The sequence below is a fragment of the Sorex fumeus genome, unplaced genomic scaffold (genome assembly GCF_029834395.1).
Source record: "Sorex fumeus unplaced genomic scaffold, SorFum_2.1 ptg000024l, whole genome shotgun sequence".
Lineage (NCBI taxonomy): Eukaryota > Metazoa > Chordata > Mammalia > Eulipotyphla > Soricidae > Sorex > Sorex fumeus.
In genome coordinates, this window is record NW_026606081.1 from 53,891,451 (window position 1) to 53,910,182 (window position 18,732).

General features: G+C 56.1%; 1 protein-coding gene across 1 annotated transcript in view; it reads left to right on the plus strand.

The window, feature by feature from the left end:
- Positions 1-17,965, plus strand: part of CSMD1 (CUB and Sushi multiple domains 1) — a 968,167-nt gene extending 950,202 nt beyond the window's left edge. The window contains exons 58-70 of the mRNA XM_056113926.1: positions 2,834-3,010; positions 3,420-3,599; positions 4,307-4,480; positions 4,586-4,759; positions 5,775-5,848; positions 7,095-7,206; positions 8,363-8,542; positions 9,709-9,753; positions 11,757-11,918; positions 12,650-12,762; positions 13,146-13,233; positions 16,621-16,753; positions 17,545-17,965. Of these exons, the coding sequence (XP_055969901.1) occupies positions 2,834-3,010; positions 3,420-3,599; positions 4,307-4,480; positions 4,586-4,759; positions 5,775-5,848; positions 7,095-7,206; positions 8,363-8,542; positions 9,709-9,753; positions 11,757-11,918; positions 12,650-12,762; positions 13,146-13,233; positions 16,621-16,753; positions 17,545-17,704 (1,772 nt within the window). The 3' untranslated portion in view covers positions 17,705-17,965. The remainder of the gene's footprint in view (positions 1-2,833; positions 3,011-3,419; positions 3,600-4,306; positions 4,481-4,585; positions 4,760-5,774; positions 5,849-7,094; positions 7,207-8,362; positions 8,543-9,708; positions 9,754-11,756; positions 11,919-12,649; positions 12,763-13,145; positions 13,234-16,620; positions 16,754-17,544) is intronic.
- The last annotated feature ends 767 nt before the right edge of the window (positions 17,966-18,732 follow it).

Here is an 18,732-nt window from a genome sequence, read left to right on the forward strand (position 1 = left end):
GAGGAGTTCATAAATTATGGGAGAAATATCTTTTTTTAAATATTAGCAACGAATTTATATTTCCATTGTGTTAACTCATATATTGTTCTTGTTTTGGTCTTTTAATAAAACTCAGCAACATAACTTTTAAATCAATATATATAATATACCTTAGAAAGGTGCTGGAATAGAAACACTTTGTTGGTTTTAGTTTGATAATTCTTAGTTTTCTTTCACATGAAATAGTAATTAAGTCTGACATTTTATTCAAGCAATGGCAGCATGCTGGTGGTGCCTGTGGAAACAGCAGCACCTCCCTGTTCTGTGGCTCCTTCCTGTCCCCTCGCTGTGCTGTTTGCTGTGCACTTTGCTCAAATTGTGCTACACTTCCAGCAGCTGGAGCTGTCCCCCACAATAGACCCCTTTTGCAGTTAGAGATACTCAGGTTAGGACTTGAAACCCTTCAGTTTACATGACTTAGGCTGGAGCCATAGCACAGCGGTAGGGCGTTTGCCTTGCATGCAGCCAACATGGCCGACACTAGTTCGATTCCTCCGCCCCTCTTGGCAAACTACCGAGAGTATCTCACCCGCACAGCAAAGCCTGGCAAACAACCCGTGATGTATTCGATATGCCAAACACAGTAACAAGTGTCACAATGGAGACGTTACTGGGCCTGCTCAAGCAAATCGATGAACAACAGGAGGTCAGTGGTCAGTGGTCAGTGGACAAGAACAATTCCAGTCCAAAATTACTTGGATCAATTTAATATCAGTCCTAAAATGCACTCTGCCTAACAGGGCTGCTCTTGAAAACAAAGCATGTTCACAATCATTAGAATGCCATCTGACTATAAATCAAGTTAAAGGGGAAAATCTTCCCCAAAGGCATCCCATGAGCCAAAGGAATTTAAAAAGATAAGGTGTACTTCTTTAACTTTCAGTTTAAAAAGCCTTCTACCTCTTGTAGTGAATTGAAGTCTAATTTCTTGTGCTTTGCTGATGGTCTTCTTATATACCAAAACATTAAACATTAATATAAAGGCCTATTTGATTTCATGTTTGCAATTCACATTACAGTCCTCAGAGGACATGTGAGTTTAGACAGCCTTGGATATCATCTGTTTCTTCTTGGTCAATTTATCTTCTCTCAAATGCCAATCAGGAAGCTGCAAGTAGTATGGTAGGAAGGGTTTGGTCTTAGCTAGGCTCCTCCTGCAGAGGGTGTGGTCTAAACCAAGCTCCTCCCATGGAAGGCGTGGTCTGAGACAAGCTCCTCCCGTGGAGGGTGTGGTCTAAGCCAGGCTCTTCCTCCGTGGGGCGTGGTCTGAGTCAGACTCTGGGTCTGGTTTCTCCCACGGAGGGCGTAGTCTGAGCCAGGCTCCTCCCATGGAGGGCAGGGTATGAGCCAGGCTCTTCCCATGGAAGGTGTGGTCTGAGCCAGGCTCCTCTGATGCGTTGTGGATGAACGCTGGACAGAGGGTGATGCCCTCCCAATGTCCTACACCCTAAGATTCCCTAACTACCTGGGTGAGAGCTTGTCCATACAGTGATTATTTTAAAGTCATCATTTGGGGGAGGGCAAGTTGGGCCCATCCAGGAGTGCTCAGGACCTGGTCCTGGCTCTGTGCCCAATAGTGACCACTAGTACTGCTCAGGGACCATATGTAGTGTTGGGGATTCAAACCCAGGTCAGTGCCTTGCCCTCAATTCTATCTCTTCTACAACTTTCTATATTTAAAATGAAAATTAGAAGTACCCCTGTTGGCTGGAGCAATAGTGTAGTGGGTAGGGCATTTGCCTTGCACACAGCCGACCTGAGTTTGATTCTCAGCATCCCATATGGTCCCCTGAGCACCGCCAGGGGTAATTCCTGAGTGCAAAGCCAGGAGTAGCCCCTGTGCATCGCCTGGTGTAACCCAAAAAGAAAAAAAAATGCCCCTATTCTCAAGGCTAGGTCTAAGGCCAAAGAAGCAAACAGATAGAAAAGTTTTGGCTCATTGCTAGAAATGGTCGCCTGATGTTCTTGTTATTAAACCCATTCCCGGGTCCTTCTTTCCAGTTCTACTGCTGGACATTATGATTTGGGGGTGGCAAAGGAAGCCCTGGAAGGAACGTAATGGCACTGAGAATCAGTGGGACCCGCAGAGCAGATGGGACTCCTTGTTCTAGTGCCCCTGACATCCCAACAGTGGCTGAACTTTTCTCTGCCTTGTGTCCCAAAGCTCAGCACACAGGCCACAGGGCACAGATGCCAGTGCTACCTTGCAGCACAGGTGCACGTGCCTTTCCATTGCTCAGAGGCCCTCTGGGGCATCCCCTAGTGCAGCCAGCCCTGGAGGCCTGAGCAGGCCCTTCCTCTGAGCCAGCAAGGTTAGAGGCTGAAATGCAACCTGAAGACCAGATTTACAAAAAGACCAGAACCATAGGACAAGGACGAGGTGTTTGCTTTGCATGCAGCCAGCCCAGGTTGGATCTCTAGCACCATACATGATTCCCAACCCCTGCCAGGAGTGATCCCTGAGCACAGAGCCAGGAGGAAGCCCTGGGCACAGCCACACATGGCCCCAAGATGAAACGGAAAAATAACGTTTTAAAAACAGCAGATACTTGGGGAGGCGGGTAGAGGGGCTTGTGGTAAGGTCCAGAGTCCCCTTACAATTACGGCAGCTATTTTATCCCCTCCTATCATGCTCTGGACACCCAAAAGCCAGGTGTTGGCGTCCCAGCTCTCAGGGTACCCACTTGAAGCAGCGTGTGTGCGGCAGGGAACTCCACCCCGCGTGACTCTACCACCCGCTCCCCTGCACAAGGCCATGCGGGCGCAGGGTCGGTGACTGCCCTGTCCCCCGCAGCTGTGTCCTGCGGGAACCCAGGCACACCCACCAACGGCAGGATCGTGAGTAGCGATGGCACCCTCTTCTCCAGCTCCGTGGTCTACGCCTGCTGGGAGGGCTACCACACTGCAGGGCTGACCACACGTCACTGCACGGCCAACGGCACCTGGACCGGCACCGCCCCTGACTGCACAGGTGAGCCTGGCTTCCCTCGTGGGCCCCCCAGAGGGGAGAGACAAGGTGAGATCTGCCCCGCACCTCCGTAGAGTGATACTCGCAGATTTCTCTCTAGGATCTTGCTCAGGGCATGGTCCAAATTAGTAAATCAGTACTAGCTGTGCCTACCACAGGCCTGCTGGAGTCTGGGGAGAGCAGGGCATGTGCCACAGGGCTCAGGATCACCTAGCAGCCTCCAACCCTGGGCTGGCATTAACGTGCTCCCGGCCAAGGGCAAGTGCAGCCCCCAAGCACCCGTCCGTTCAGTGTTGTGTCCAAGGGCCCTGCCAGACCCAGTGACCAGCAGTGCAGGAAAGACACGAGGCACAGCCGGCGGGATTCAGATTGTGATCCTTCTGTGTCTCTCTGTCCGGCGTCTACTGCACAGTCATCAGCTGTGGGGACCCGGGCGGTCTGGCCAACGGCCTCCAGTTTGGGACTGACTTCACCTTCAACAAGACTGTGAGTTACCAGTGCAACCCCGGCTTCCTGATGGAGCCCGCTGCCGCCCCCGCCCTCCGTTGCACCAAAGATGGGACCTGGAACCACAGCAAGCCCCGCTGCAAAGGTGCGGCTGGGGGGTGAGGTTGCTCAGAACACAGCACAGAGCACTCAGGGGCAGGAAGAGGCATCTCGGGGAGGGCAGAGAAGGGGCAGGACTCAGAAGGAAGGAGGATGTCGGGTGCCTGGCACGGTGCCCAGGGCAGAGAACAGGCCCAGCTGTGCAGGAAATCAGAGGCGGGGTTCAGGGAAGGAGCCTGATCCTCATGTCCCATCCACATAAGGGAGAGGCTATGGCACCTTGGGGGCGGCGGGGAGAGCAGTGCCCACTGGGGGCTCCCATGAAACGGGGGCCAGGAATGGGCCCGAGTGTGCTGTGCAGGAAGAGGAGAGAAGGAGGGGCTGGGCAGAAAGTAGGGGCCACATGGCGGACCCTCCTGGGCATGCAGAGGGCAGGGGAGCTGGGTGGGCACATTTGGAATCTGCTGAAGGTCACGCCTTTGGAAGCTTGGTCAGCAGGGGGCCCCAGGTCTGAGGGTCTCCTGAAACCAACGCTGCTAGTAAGGGAGGAAGCTGGAGAGAGAACCTGGGGTGGAACCAGGCTGCCAGCTGCAGCTGGCGGAGGGGGAGGGGGGTCTTGGTTGCTGACCCCGTGGAGGGTCCCTGGCCCTGGAAACTGTGGTGCTGGGTTGGCCCATGTGATAGACCCCACCAGGCTGGCTTTAGGGGTGCGGGCGTAGGGACCCTCTCCGACACCCCTGTCCTTGGATGCAGCCGTGCTGTGCGGGCCGCCCCCCGCTGTCCCCCAGGGCACCGTGGAGGGCACGGACTTCCGCTGGGGCGCCAGCATCAGCTACCGCTGCGTGCCCGGCTTCCAGCTGTCCCACGCGGCCATCCTGTCCTGCGAGGGCCATGGCGTGTGGCGTGGGGACCCCCCACAGTGCCTGCGTGAGTACCCAAGGCCTCGACCACAGTCCTGCCCGGGGTGGGGGGAAGTGTGGGGGGCCTCACGGGGGGGCTGCCTGTGCTGACCCCATCCTTCATTTCTCTCAGCTGTGTTCTGCGGAGACCCTGGCACCCCCAGCGAGGGCCGGCTCAGCGGGACCACGTTCACCTACAGGTCTGAGGTGTCCTTCCAGTGCAAGGCCCCCTTCCTGTTGGTGGGCTCTGCCCGCAGGCTCTGCCAGGCCGATGGCACCTGGAGCGGTGTGCAGCCCGCCTGCATCGGTAGGTGCCAGAGGGCCCGGGCTATCAGGCCCTGCCTGCACTGAGCTCTCCCTCCTGCCCACAGTGGGTGCCAAGGGCCAGTGGGTGTGGGCAGTGAGGGCCAGTGGGGTGTGGGCACTGAGGGTCAGTGGGTGTGGGTACCAAGGGCCAGTGGGGTGTGGGCACTGAGGGTCAGTGGGTGTGGGCACTGAGGGTCAGAGGGATGTGGGCACCGAGGGTCAGCAGGTGTGGGTGCCGAGGGTCCACAGGTATAGGCACCGAGGGTCAACGGATTGTGGGCACTGAGGGTCAGTGGGGTGTGGGCGCCGAGGGTCAGTGGGGTGTGGGCATCTAAGGTCAGTGGGGTGTGGGCACCGAGGGTCAGTGGGGTGTGGGCACCGACGGTCAGTGGGGTGTGGGCACCGAGGGTCATGCAACACAAGATGCCCCTGTGAGAAGTTTCCCTTCAAGGCAAGCAAGGTTTCTTTACAAGGCGCTGGTCTGGCTCCCGCTAACCGCTGGACACAGCCAGTGTCGTCCCCTCGCCCTTGGTTCTCCCATGTCCGTCCTCAGGGGCCCACCTGGGGTTCCAATTTCGAAGCATGAAATTTATTTCTCATCTTGAAGTCTGGAACGAAATTAACTTGTGAAACTTGGAATAATAATATCATGAATGACCAGATGATGACCGTAAATTGAATCCTTAAAAATCTGAAGCTCCTAATAGATAATTATTCGAGATAGTATATCATTAACCACATGGCGAGTCAGGGCAGCAGGAGAAAATTAGACCCGGCTCGAGGAAAGCATGTGCTTGTTCTGATACAGGAAATAGCAAACGGAGCGATTTAGAGACTGATAAAGCACCACAGACCAAATCCAACGACGTCTGGAGGAAGATGGAAAATGCAGTTTCCTTTCATCTCTCCCTTTCACCAAATCAGCTGACGTCTGTCAACAGGACCCCAGCTCTGGCCGACCCCTCAAGGCAGGAGCTGGTGTTCCTGCACTGACCCCTCTCTCCCTGTCCCTGCAGATCCCGCTCACAATGCCTGCCCAGACCCGGGGACCCCACACTTCGGCATACAGAACAGCTCACGGGGCTATGAGGTCAGTGGTCAGGTGGTTCCAGGGGGCAGGGCCTGGCCTGGCCAGCTTCTGGGCCTTTTGCCATCCTTCCAGCTCAGCTCGCCCTGACGGGGTTTCTGTGATACTTCACCTGCCTGCTGGGGTGACGCATCCTCTGCGGCAGTGCCCAGTCCTCTCGGGGCTCAGGGAAGCCTGCAGTGCGCAGCCCCTGAGCAGGCTGACAGCACCAGACCCAGGTCCTAGAGCAGCAGGAGCCCCAGCCCGGCCCTGCCCCATGCCTGTAAGGAATGTCAGGTGGGCCATGCAAGGGGTCCAGCACAGGGACACGCAGGGGTGGGACAGCAAGGAACATGCAGGAATGAGACCGCACAGGGACAAGCAGGGGTGAGTCTAACTCAGGGCTGTGCAGGGGTGGGACAGCAAGGGACATGCAGAAATGAGTCCGCACAGGCACAAGCAGGGGTGAGTCTAACTCAGGGCCGTGCAGGGGTGAGTCCAGCAAGGGACATGTAGGGGTGAGTCTAACTCAGGGACATGCAGGGGTGAGTCTGACTCGAGACCTTGCAGGGGTGAGTCCAGCAAGGGATGTGCAGGGGTGAGTCCAACACAGGACCATGCAGGGGTGAGTCTAACTCAGGACTGTGCAGGGGTGAGTCCAGCAAGGGACATGCAGGGATGAGTCTAATTCAAGGGACACACACGAGTGACTCCAGCACAGGGCTGTGCAGGGGTGAGTCTAACTAAAGGCTCTCCAGTGGTGAGTCCAGCACAGGGCCATGCAAGGGTGAGTCTAACTCAGGACCATGCAGGGGTGAGTCCAACAAGGGCTGTGCATGAGTGACTCTTCACTCAAGGACACGCAGGGGTGAGTCCGGTACAGTGCTTTGCAGGGGTGAGTCTAACTCATGGCTGTGCAGGGGTGAATCCAGCACAGGGCCATGCAGGGGTGAGTCTAACTCAAGGACACGCAGAGGTGAGGCCAGCAAGGGATGTGCAGGGGTGAGTCCAGCATAGGGCCATGCAGGGGTGAATATAACTCAAGGACACGCAGAGGTGAGTTCAGCACAGGGCTGTGCAGGGGTGAGTCTAACTCAGGGACGTGCAGGGGTGAGACAGCACAGGCTTTGTAGGGGTGAGTCTGGTACAGGGACCAGGTCAGTGCATCTCAGGAGATGCTGCGAGACAGAACAGGGAGAGGGCAGAGAGAGAGCAGGGAGAGGGCCAAGAGCGGGCAGGGCCAGTGCTGACATCCCTTGTGCCCGCCCAGGTGGGCAGCACTGTGTTCTTCAGGTGCCGCAAGGGCTACCATGTCCAGGGCTCCACCACACGCACGTGCCTGGCCAACCTGACCTGGAGCGGGCTGCCTGCGGAGTGCATCCGTGAGTGCCCATGGGCTGGGCCAGGGGCCCTCGGCGGGGGTGGGAGGGCGGGAGGACCTCAGGGGACCAGGGGCCTGGGGGGGCGGGTATATGCTAGGGGCCGAGAGCCTCAGGAATCTGTTTTCCTGCCTCGCTTCCTCGCTCGACCCCCCCCCTCCAGTGGCTGCCTTAGTGGGCACAAGGTCCTAGGAGTAGCCAGACCCACCCCCAGCTCCCTGACCAGGTAGGGACAGGGGCCAGGTCATGCTGTTTACACAGGCGTGTGTATGTATTTAGATCCACACGTACCACAGATAAACATACATATTCGTGTGTGTGTGTGTGTGTGTGTGTGTGTGTGTGTGTGTGAGCTTGCTAGAAACAGCTATGGTGGTGAAATTTAATTAAAGGGCAAAAATATAATGCTTGAAACCATGGCATTCACAATTTTACTCTATATACCAGGCTGGAGCGATAGCACAGCTGGTAGAGCGTTTGCCTTGCAAGCGGCCAACATGGCCGACCCGAGTTTGATTCCTCCGCCCCTCTTGGAGAGCCCCGCAAGCTACCGAGAGTATCTCGCCCGCACAGCAGAGCCTGGCAAGCTCCCCGTGACGTATTCGATATGCCAGACACAGTAACAACAAAGTCTCCAATGGAGACGTTCCTGGGCCCGCTCGAGCAAATCGATGAACAACGGGAGGACAGTGACAGTGACAATGTTACATACCACCCACCCAATCTCTTTATTTGATGTATGTGCAGGTTTAATAGAGAATGAGAGGTTATGTGTATTCAGGCCTCCCGTTTAATTTTCCCCTAAGTTCTGCCTTTAGAGGCGCTGGATTCTGATGGTTCCGTTCAGTCTTGGACACACACCTTCTCATTGGCGGCAGCCCTTCATTTTGCTGAATACAAAACCGTGTCTGGCTACGTCTGCACATTTACAGCCTGGGCTGGAACGTGGCAGCAGGTTATGCCCACTGGCCTTAGTGGTCAATGAGAGGTGGTGTGTTTATCTCAAAGCTGGGGTGGCCAGTCTGGACCGCTGGTCGTGACCCCACACGCAGAGGACACAGGAGAGGGGATGCCGCTGAACCCAGGCGAGCTCCATCATCAGGTGAAAGGTCACCAGGGTCTCAGCCCACACGTCCCTGATGGAGAACTTTTCCTACAGCCCACGCCTGCAGGCAGCCAGAGACTCCAGCCCACGTGGACGTCCGGGCCATTGACCTGCCCGCCTTCGGCTACACCTTGGTCTACTCCTGCCACCCCGGCTTCTTCCTGGCCGGAGGGTCTGAACACAGGACTTGCAAAGCAGACATGAGGTGGACGGGGAAATCCCCCATCTGCAAAAGTAAGTCATGGCTCTGCCAGGCACAGGGGCGCAAAGCAGGGCACTGCTCCTGCGGGTGTGAGTCTGGCACAACCACCCCCTGTGCTGGGTATCCTGGCAGTGTGCGCTCAGGGCTGCTTCCGGGAGCCTCTGCTTGTGCGTGTGAGTGTGTGTGTGTGTGTGTGTGTGTGTGTGTGTGTACCTGAGACGTAGACACAAGGTGAGGCCAGTCCCATAGAGACAGTCTCTCTGCCCATCCCACTTATGCCAAAGAAAATCCACAGCCTGCCCGGTGTTGCAAGGAAAATATGGAAAATGCTTCCAAACCACTTTTGAGAGTTTTCTTTTAATCGAGGTGGGTGGCCATGAGCCAGGCACAGTTGCAGGCACAGCTCTCCATGGGTCCTGAGACCCCAGTTCCCAGCAGTGGGGGGTGGGGGGAACGGTTCGTGTATTTTTTATATTGCTTCTGTTTTTCCGCCGTGTCGAAGCAATTCTCCGGGAAGAGTCTCTTTCCCCCTCTCAGGGCTGTCCGTGGATGAGAGTGGGAACCAAGGCAGACTGGAGGCAGTTGGACTGCTGGGCCCTCCCCCCGCCACCCCCCACACACCTGGGCTCAGAGTGAGCTAAAAGGGACAAGGCCAAGGGCAGGAGGTCTATGCCCAGGACACGTCCCAGGTCAGGACCCTGGAGAAGCCTCCCTCGTGCCTCTCTGCCTGGAACAGGGGATTCACGCTTAAACACAAATGAAAACTCAGTGTCCAGTATGAAGAGGTTGGGTTAGGCCCCACAGGATGGGCCAGAGGCGCAGTTCAGGCTCAGGGTGTCCTGGTCTGAGTCCAGGCTCAGGGTGTCCTGGACTGAGTCCAGGCTCAGCAGCAGCTGGGATGGGAGAAGCTCAGACCCTACCCCCAGCGGCACCCAGCGTCTACCCGAGTGACCAGCCCTCCCTTCCTTGCAAGGCTCTCTGTTGTAACACACCCCGCCAGACCCCCAAGGTGGGCTGCCCTGTTGCTGGCGCCCAGATTGTCCCCACCTCCTCGGAGGTGCCCGACTCCATGGAGAGGGTGTCCAGGGCCCACACAGATGTCCAGGAAGGAAAATTGCTCCGATTTGACATTTTATTTTTTCAAACATATTCACAAATTAATGCTTTTGAAAATGACAGTTTGTCTTTTTACTTGTAGGTAAAGGAGTGAGAGACGTTAATGAAACAGTTACTAAAACTCCAGGTTCGTATACAGAACAGCTCTAGAGTCCAACCCGTAGAGTGACCGGCTCTGTAACATGCCAAGTTCTGATTCCATTCGGTCCATAAACAACTAATGTTTCAATTTCTGAAAAAGCCGGAACTTACAGATGGCTAGCCATGCCACGGCCGTGGTCTGCGATTGGAGTCACGTCCTGGTCTTCTCGAGAGGGGGGCCTGGGGGCTCTGGGTGGAAGCGCAACTCTTACTGTGCGGTGATATAACGGAGAGCCTTCTAAAGAGGGTGGCCGCCCTCTCCTCCACCAGGGGAGGCAAACGGGGCATGCCGTGGGCATAAACTGCTGAAACGTGCAGCCTCCAGGCCAGACCCAGATTCTAGCAGCTGAAATGTGGCGCGTGCTGGCTCTGGTGCAGCCAGGCAACTTCCGTCCCTGGCCCTGTGACATCCCTGATGCAGGTGCTCCTCCTGAGCCCAGTCACGTTCTGTCTGGGTCACACCTTCCCGAAGCGAGGTCAGATCCGTCCCCAGGCCATGGCAGAGCCACGCTTCTCCTGTCCACAGAGATAGAAAACCCTGGGAAAACCATCACGCCCACAGAGTTTTCCAGGCCGAGGTGTGAGCTGGTTTCTGATGGAAAGCCCTATCAGGGGGTGCCATTGTAAGGTGGTGGAGACCCCTCAAGCAAGCTACTCTCCTGCGGGTGATGTGCTTGCTGCATCTCTGCAGGTGTCCCAGCCAGCAGCTGGGGAGCAGAACCTGAAACAGCCATGCTCGGGGGGCTGTTGCCATGCTGCTGCTGGTGCCAGCCCCGCTCTGCTGGGGCTGCCTCTCTGGACACACAGGCCCATTAGTTACACACCAAGACCTGCCCCCAAGAGTCAAAGAGGGGAGGGCCTGTGTGGAGTAGAGCGTGTGTGTCCTGTGCCCAATGACATGCATGCACAGAGGCACGGGGTCGTGGAGGGGCCTATGTGAGCTGCAGAGTGAGTGTGAGTGACAGATGCAGATGCCACAGCCCTGCACACAGGGGAAAGGCCCCTTGAGTCTTTCCGAGCTATACCACATGGGCGAACGATGCATGTTTTGGAGGGTGCTGGGGTTGTTACTGGTTCTGTTTTCTGTGTAGGCATAGCCCAAGGCAGAGAAGAGACAGAAGCAATAGAATCCTGGGTTGGATTCACCAAACCAAACACACATTTAACATCGGGAAGGGTCAGACCGTGTGTGCTCTGCTAGGAGAACGTGAAGTCTCCATCATGGGCCCTGGGAAGCAGACTCCCTCAGACCTGGATCAGCTGCTCCTGTGGCCCAGCTTCTAGGGCCACATGTGCTGGCTCTGCCCAACTCTTGCCAGCCACCACTGACCTCATGGCCAGGGGCACTTTCCAGGAAGCCGACAGGCTGCCCACCAGAACACAGCCTCGGGAGGCAGAGCCGGGCCCTGCAAGTGGTTGCGGGTGGAGCGGAGGACTGTGCAGAAAGAAATACCTGTGTCCATGAGAGCAGATGTGGCCAGGTAATGCTGGGGCATGATGCTGGGGTCCACACACAGGGTACAGGCCAGCCCGGTAGTATTGGCAGTGTGCCTCGGCAGCAGCACAGGTATGTGGGCACAGGTTTGTGGGCACAGGTGTGCATAGGTATGAGGGCACAGGTGTGTGTGCACAGGTATGAGGGTATAGGTGTGTGTGCACAGGTATGAAGGCACAGGCATGAGGGGCACAGGTGTGCGGACACAGGTCTGAGGGCACAGGTGTGTGGACCCAGGTGTATTTGAACAGGTATGAGGGCCAGTTGTGTGTGCACAGGTCTGAGGGCACAGGTGTGTGTGAACAGGTATGAGGGCACAGGTATAAAGTTATAGGTGTGTGGGCACAAGTACACCTGCCTGCCTCGAACACTCACGCCAGGTGCAGCTCCTGAGCCCTGAGGGCCCTGCCATCCTCCTCAGGGCGGGGGCCATGCCATGGGCTGGGGGCTCACCTGCCCTTCCTATGTGTGCTGACACCCCTCTTTGCCTGCAGTCCCCTCGGACGTGTTCTTCCTCAGCTCCGTGTGGAAGGGTCACTACGAGTACCTGGGGAAGAGGCAGCCGGCCACACTTACCGTGGACGGGTTCAATGCCACGAGCGGCAAGGTGACGGCCACCTTCAGGGACACAGAGCAGGTGGAGCTGACGCTGGCAGGTAGGGGGCAGACATGCCCCACCCACTCCCAGCCCATGGTGGGGACAAGTCTGGGGGGAGGCACCCTGACATGTGTGTTTCTCTCACACCCATTCCCGGGGCTAACAGAAGAGTGACACCATCTAGCCCAGGGGCTGGGCAATCTCACCTGGGCAGCCTCGCCAACACCATGGGGTCACACAACACACTTTCCTGAGCTCAGGGCAGGCTGATAGAATCATAGCAGTTTGTGCTGGGCCCTGTCGGCAGAAGTGGGTAGACTCGCCCCTGGATGAGGAGGGACTCCATTAGGGCTCTCTTTGTGTCCAGCACAGTGGCCTGGGTTCCTGCTTGCCAGGAATCAGCTCTGAGCACCGGGAGGTCCCAGCCTGTGGTCCCCAGAGCCACACACTCCTGGGCTAGCCCAGGGGTCCCTGGTGCCCAGGATACAAGCGACACCCCTCTCCAGCCCTAGCACTGACTGCCACCCAGTGGGCTGAGGATTGCCAAGAGAGTGCCTCTGAGAGCCCCTTGAATAGTAAATGACACAATGAACCCCAATGGTGGTGCCCAAGATCTCCTAGACACCCAGTCTCACGGCATATGGCAAACCACAGGGCTAGCGTGTGGCCAGGGGCCATGGACAGCAGTGCTCCATGTGTGTCTACATGGGAATCACCCTGCCCCAAGCATGTCTACACAGGAACCACCCTGCCCCATGCATGTCTACATGGGAACCACTCTTTCTATAGGTGTGTATAAGAAAGAAGAGGCCCACTTGCTCCTGAGAGCTTTCCAGACCAAAGGCCCAGCAGATATCTTCGTGAGCAAGTTTGAGAATGACGAATGGGCGCTGGATGGTTATGTAAGTACCAGTCTCTGAGTCAGGAGAGCAGGCACGGGAGCATGTCTGAGTGAGACCTCCTGCATCACACACCTTGGCTCTCTTTCCTGAGGTCAAGATGAGAGTGTATGTCCCCATGGAAGCTTGTGTTCCTACATGTATGGCACCATGGAAGCTTGTGTTCTGTGTATGGCCCCATGGAAGCATGTGTTCTTACGTGTGTGGCCCCACGGAAGCTTGTGTTCAATTTCCCATTTCAACTGCATCACCAGAAGGAGTTGGCAAGGAGAGAACCACTTAGCTATGATCTGGGCATGAGAAGAGAAGCACGCCTATTGGGTTGAGGGGCGAGTGAGCATTGATCATTTCACAGCTTCTGGCTTCTTCCTTTTCATCTATACCAGGTAGCATCAGGCCTTGAACGAGGAGGGTTCACTTTCCAAGGTGATATCAATGGAAAGGACTTTGGGAAATTCAAGCTGGAAAGACAAGGTAAGTTTCACCCTGTGTGATTTTCTGAGCAGATTTCAGCATCCAGGTGTCTGCGCTGAGAAGCAGCGAGGAGCCTGTGGCTCAGGAAGGTGAGACAGTCACCCGAGAGACTCACACAGTCACAGTTGGGCAGGCTGGCCACAGATGGCCAGGCAGCAGCGTGGACCTAGGGCAGCTACAGACAATGTACCAGGAAGCATCACTTCCTCCCTCTGCAGAGACAGTGTGAGAACAAGTACGAAAGCAACACGGGGTCAGCTAAAAAGCAGACAGCCATATTACCAAAGAAAATCTAAGTAGTATGCAGGAGGCCACGAGTAGGTGATTGGTGGGCACAGGGAGGCAGACTTCCGAGCAAGTGCTTGTCATGGCAACAGGACGAGTAGGCTGGTTCTCTGCTGGCTGGGTTTCTGCAAATAAGTGTGTGGGATTAGGTCTCCACAGATGAATTGACTTAACAGGTACAACCGGCAAATTCTCTCATCCAAAACTGTTTTCTGAAGAGAAATTTTCTTTTTTTCTCCCCAGAAATGTCAGGGAATTTTTACCTGAACCCAGGGTCTCACCTGTACGTGATAAGTGTTCTAAGCTGAGCCACAGACCCCATGCCTCAGGAATATCTCATCGCAAATGATGACTGGGCAGTGCTGTCCAGGGGAGGGAATCATAGGTGATCTGTGAGTCTCACACAGGTATCTGGGCTGAACTGTGTGTCTCACACAGGTAGCTGAGAGGATCTATGAGTCTCACACAGATAACAGAGAGAAGTTCCGAGTCTCCCACAGGTATCAGTGGGTCTGTAAGTTTGACACAGATATCAAAGCTGATCTGTGAGTCTCAAACAGGTATCTGAGAGGATCTGTGAGTCTCACACAGGTATCAGAGCTGAGACTGTGATATCAGACTCACAGGAGTCTCACTAAGGTGTCAGAAAGGATCAGTGACTGTCTTACAGGTATCATAGAGCATCTGTGAGTCTCACCCAGGCATCAGAGAGAAATTCTGAGTCTCACCCAGGTATCTGAGAGCATCTGTGAGTCCCACACTGACATCAGAGAGGATTTCTTAGTTTTACACAGGTAATGGAGTAGAATTCCGTCCGTTTGTCATTTGAGGCAGTGAGTCACATTATTCGTCACAAAACGCTGTGTTCAATGTAGTTTATTAAGGGAATAAGGACTTCCCTCATTTACAAAACAAAAATTCCCCCTGTGTTGAGGAAGGCTTGGCCCTCCGCCCTGGAGCCTGTCCCAGCTCGATCCTTTCCGGGACACCCTTTACTGTGTCAGCAGCGGCTGAGCGTGACCTGACCCGGGTCTGCTATTTTGAGGTAATAAACCAGATTCCCGCTGTTTCTTTTGCCTGAAACTGGCCCCATCCTTTCCCTTCCTGGCAACGGCTTTGCTAATTCGGCTGAAGGCCCCGTGTGCACTGAGCTGTTCTAAGTGCAGATGTGACTGATTTTGCTCCCGGAGCGTTGAAGCCCAGCTCTCGCTCTCCCAGGGCAGATTTCCTTGGCATCGCCCCTTGCCCTTTTTGTCTAACAAAACAGCAGCCTTGAAAAGTGATCTTTATTCTCAAGTGGTGACGAGCAGATTGTTGGGACCATTTTGCCTCACCGAACCATTTGGAGCCCAAGCAAGTCCCCATTGAACTAATTAGAAAATTCCACATTTAAGTGATGCTTCAGCAGCCAGTGTTCACTCGGAAGTTGAAGTTGTGGGTAAAACCTATTTGGTGGCTAAAAATAAACCAGCTCTTCATGGTCTCCAGCCAGCAGAGACACTGAGAAGAGGGCGATTAGCACCCTGGACGGGAACCAAGTTTGTTTGAATGACAATTCGAAGGCAGAAAAGTGTTCAAGAAGGAGCAGGAAGCTGCTTTTCTGTTAAAGCTGAGAGGCCCCCGCACACCCAAACAAAGCGGGGCGCCGCTCAAGGCCAGCAGTGCTTGGGAAAGAAGTCACATCCGGAACTTGGAAAGAGTCTCATGACTCCAAAATGCTGAGCCAGTAGATGTCATTCAGGGATTTGAATAGCCACTTCTCCGAAGACAAGGGGCAGGGAGCCAGGAAATGGCCGTGAGCAGGAAAACAAGCCCTCGACTTCATCAGATGTCAGGGCAACCTTCACCAAAATCACCAGCTGCCACTGCTGTTAGGAGCACGATGCGCATAGAAGCTATTGCAAACCATAATGCCCATAATGAGAGAGAGAGTGAGGGAGAGAGAGAGAGAGAGAGAGAGAGAGAGAGAGAGAGAGAGAGAGAGAGAGAGAGAGAAGAGGGAGTGAGGTGTCTGCCATCATAGAGGCAGCCTGACCGGAGTTGGAGGTGATGGGAAGGAACCTGGGGACACTGGTGCTGGGAAATGTGCACTGGTGGAGGGACGGGTATTGGAACATTGGATGACTGAAACCCAATCATGAGCTTTGTAAGGAACTATCTCACAGTGATTCAATTTTAAAAAATTTGGTTTAATGAGAGAGGGGAAAGATGGGGGTAGGGAGTAAGGGAGGGGTTGAGGGAGAGAGCAGAGAGAGGGAACAAGGGAGGGAGTGAGAGAGAAGAGAAGGGAGGGAGTAAGAGAAAGAGAGGGAGAGAGGGAGGGAAGGAAAGAGACGGAGTAAGGGAGGAAGAGAGAGAGGGAATGAGAGAGAATAAGGGAGAGAGGTCTCTGCCATAGAGGCAGCCTGACCGGAGTTGGGGGTGATGGGAGGGAACATGGGGTCACTGGTACTGGGAAATGTACACTGGTGGAGGGACGGGTGTTGGAACATTGTATGACTGAAGCCCAATTGTGAACAGCTTTGTAAGGGTCAATCTCACGGGGATTCAATTGAAAAAAAATTTTTTAATGCAAGAGGAGAGAGAGAGAGAAGTGAGGGAGTAATGGAGGGGGTGAAAGTGAGTGAGGGAGGGAGAGAGAAGAGAGAGACAGGGAAAGAGTGAGGGGAGGGGCAGAGTGAGGGAAAGGAGAGGGGGATCGAGGGAGGGAGGGAGGGACAGAAAAGGGAGTGAGGGAGGGATGTGTCTGCCATAGAGGCAGGCTGGCTGGAGTTGGGGGGGGAGCTGGGGTGTCGGGAGGGAATCTGGGGACATAGGTGCTGGGGAATATACATTGCAGGAGGGGCAGCTGTTGGAATACTGTGTGACTGAAACCCAATCATGAATAGTTCTGCAAGGGCCTAAAAATAATAATAACCTTTTAAAAAGAAACCAACAGTGAAGGGATGGGGTGCCCGTGCTGGGGGCAGCCTGGCCACCGGTTCTGGGTACTGAAGAGCACCCCTGCTGCCTTTTGGCTGCATCCCCTCTGCCTCACAGAACCGCGTCTCCCTCCCACCATGGCCGCAGCCCCCCAACTCTCGTGCCCCTTATGTCTTCCAGATCCCTCGAGCAGCGGTCCAGACCCATCTGGCCACCCCCAGGGCACCAGCAGCGGCTCCGTGGCGGCCGCCATCCTGGTGCCCTTCTTCGCGCTCATTCTATCAGGGTTTGCCTTTTACCTCTACAAACACAGGTATTGCCCAGCCCCGACTGCTGGGGGCAGGGGAGGGAGGCGCACGAACAGACACGCATGTCTGCAGAGCCGTGTTCATGCCTGCGCGGGCAGCGTCCTCTCCCCGGTGCTAGCGTTCTTTGATGATTTTGGGTGCTGGTGCTGCTGCCCAGATACCTCGGGGAGCTGTGGCCCCTGAGGAGGGAATGGGGGAATATCCAGCCTACGTCCCCTGTGCCCCGGGACAGGAGATGAGGCTCCTTAGGCCATTTTCAGGCTCAATGGGGTAAACCTGAGCTGGTCCCTCCTATGGCCAGACTCTGGCTCACCCCGGGCCCTTGTGATCTACAAGGACCCCATTTGCAAACGGGACCACACTCCCGAGTCTTGAGAAAGTGTCTCAGTGGCCGCAGCCCCTACTTGCTAGAGGTTCCCCTAGGGTGGACGCCCAAACAGGGCAACAGAATTGGGGGCTCCTGGGAGGCCCCGACCCTTCTGCCCTGACACCATTTGGAAGTGGAACCGTGAGTCTTTGTCTCCGAGGGGAGAGAGACACTTTGCACATGCCTGGTCACTTGACCGCACACCCATGTGCTCGGCTCCAATGAGAGGGGTGTGTGTGTGTGAGGACAGGCTGGCAGGCCTGTGCAGTGGTCCTGGGTGGGGGTGACCATCACCCTGACCCGAGGCTGAGTAGAGCAACAGCAGGCTTTGTGCTGGGAACCCGGGACCAGTCAGGGCCCTGCCGTGGATGGGGGCGGGTTGCAGCCAGCCTCACACCCTGCTGTTCTAACGGGCCCTGTTCCTCGCAGGACAAGACCCAAAGTGCAGTACAACGGCTACGCCGGGCACGAGAGCAGCAACGGGCAGGCGTCCTTCGAGAACCCCATGTATGACACAAACTTAAAGCCCACCGAGGCGAAGGCCGTGCGCTTTGACACGACCCTGAACACAGTGTGTACTGTGGTGTAGCCACGCGTGCCCGACTCATAGCCATACCTCCGACGGACAAGCAGGAATTCCTTGGTGCCATTAACCACTGTCCCCTCCCGGCTTTGCGGACTCCCCGTCTCCCGCCGGCTGCTCTGTGTAGCTGCCAGCTCCATGCCAGAGCCTCCGGGACGGACACAGACCTCCGATGGAGGCCTCCCGTCGGACGGAGCCCGGGAGAGGTGGCGGCGGTGTCCGTGTGCCAGCCGGGGCGCGGCGACGTCGCCTTCCTGCCAGCCCCGGGGCCGCAGGCCACGTCCTTGGCCATGGGGAGCGTGAGCTGGTCTGGGTTCTCGGACCCCCCTCCGCCGTGGCGGGATCTGAGAAGAATGAAGAGGACGCCCCCTCCAGAAGCTGCACCCCCGCGCACCCCCCGAGTCCTCGGAGGCCTGACAGCTTTGAGGACCCTCACCCCGTCTGTTCCTGGGCGTCGGCTGTTGGAGTGCGGAGTTTCCCATGCACAATTTTTTTGCACTAGCGTGTTGGGAATGACGGAGTGAGATTCTGCTAACAAATGATTCACACAGGGTTTATACACACGCGCCACTGTATATACGCATCTCCTCATCTCAGCCTCACATCCCACAGGCCTGGCGAGTCAGGAAGAGAGAAGCCCCTTGGCGGCAGGGCAGCTGCCGGGCATGCCCGTGGTCCACGCGCTTGGCGACCGCTCCCTGGTCCCACGTGCCCATGTCTCCCCCACCAAGACCCACTGCCACCCCAATGCCATGGGGCAGGGCGGGAGGAAGCCTCCTGGCTGTGGCCTTGATCTCCATGGCCCCTGTCCCCAGTTCTGGGCCCTGAGGCGCCTGGACTCAGCAGAGATCCTGAAGGTGAGAATGCTGGAGTCTCTCCCGAGGGGAGTGCAGGACCCCCACACACAGTGTGTCCCAGTGAAAGTCAGCCAGGTGGGCGCAGCCTAAGGCATCTTCCCGCTCCCTTCCCTGGCGGGGGCCTCTGTGCACCACAGGGGCCAGAAGCGGGGCAGCTCCCTCCAGGATGGGGTCCAG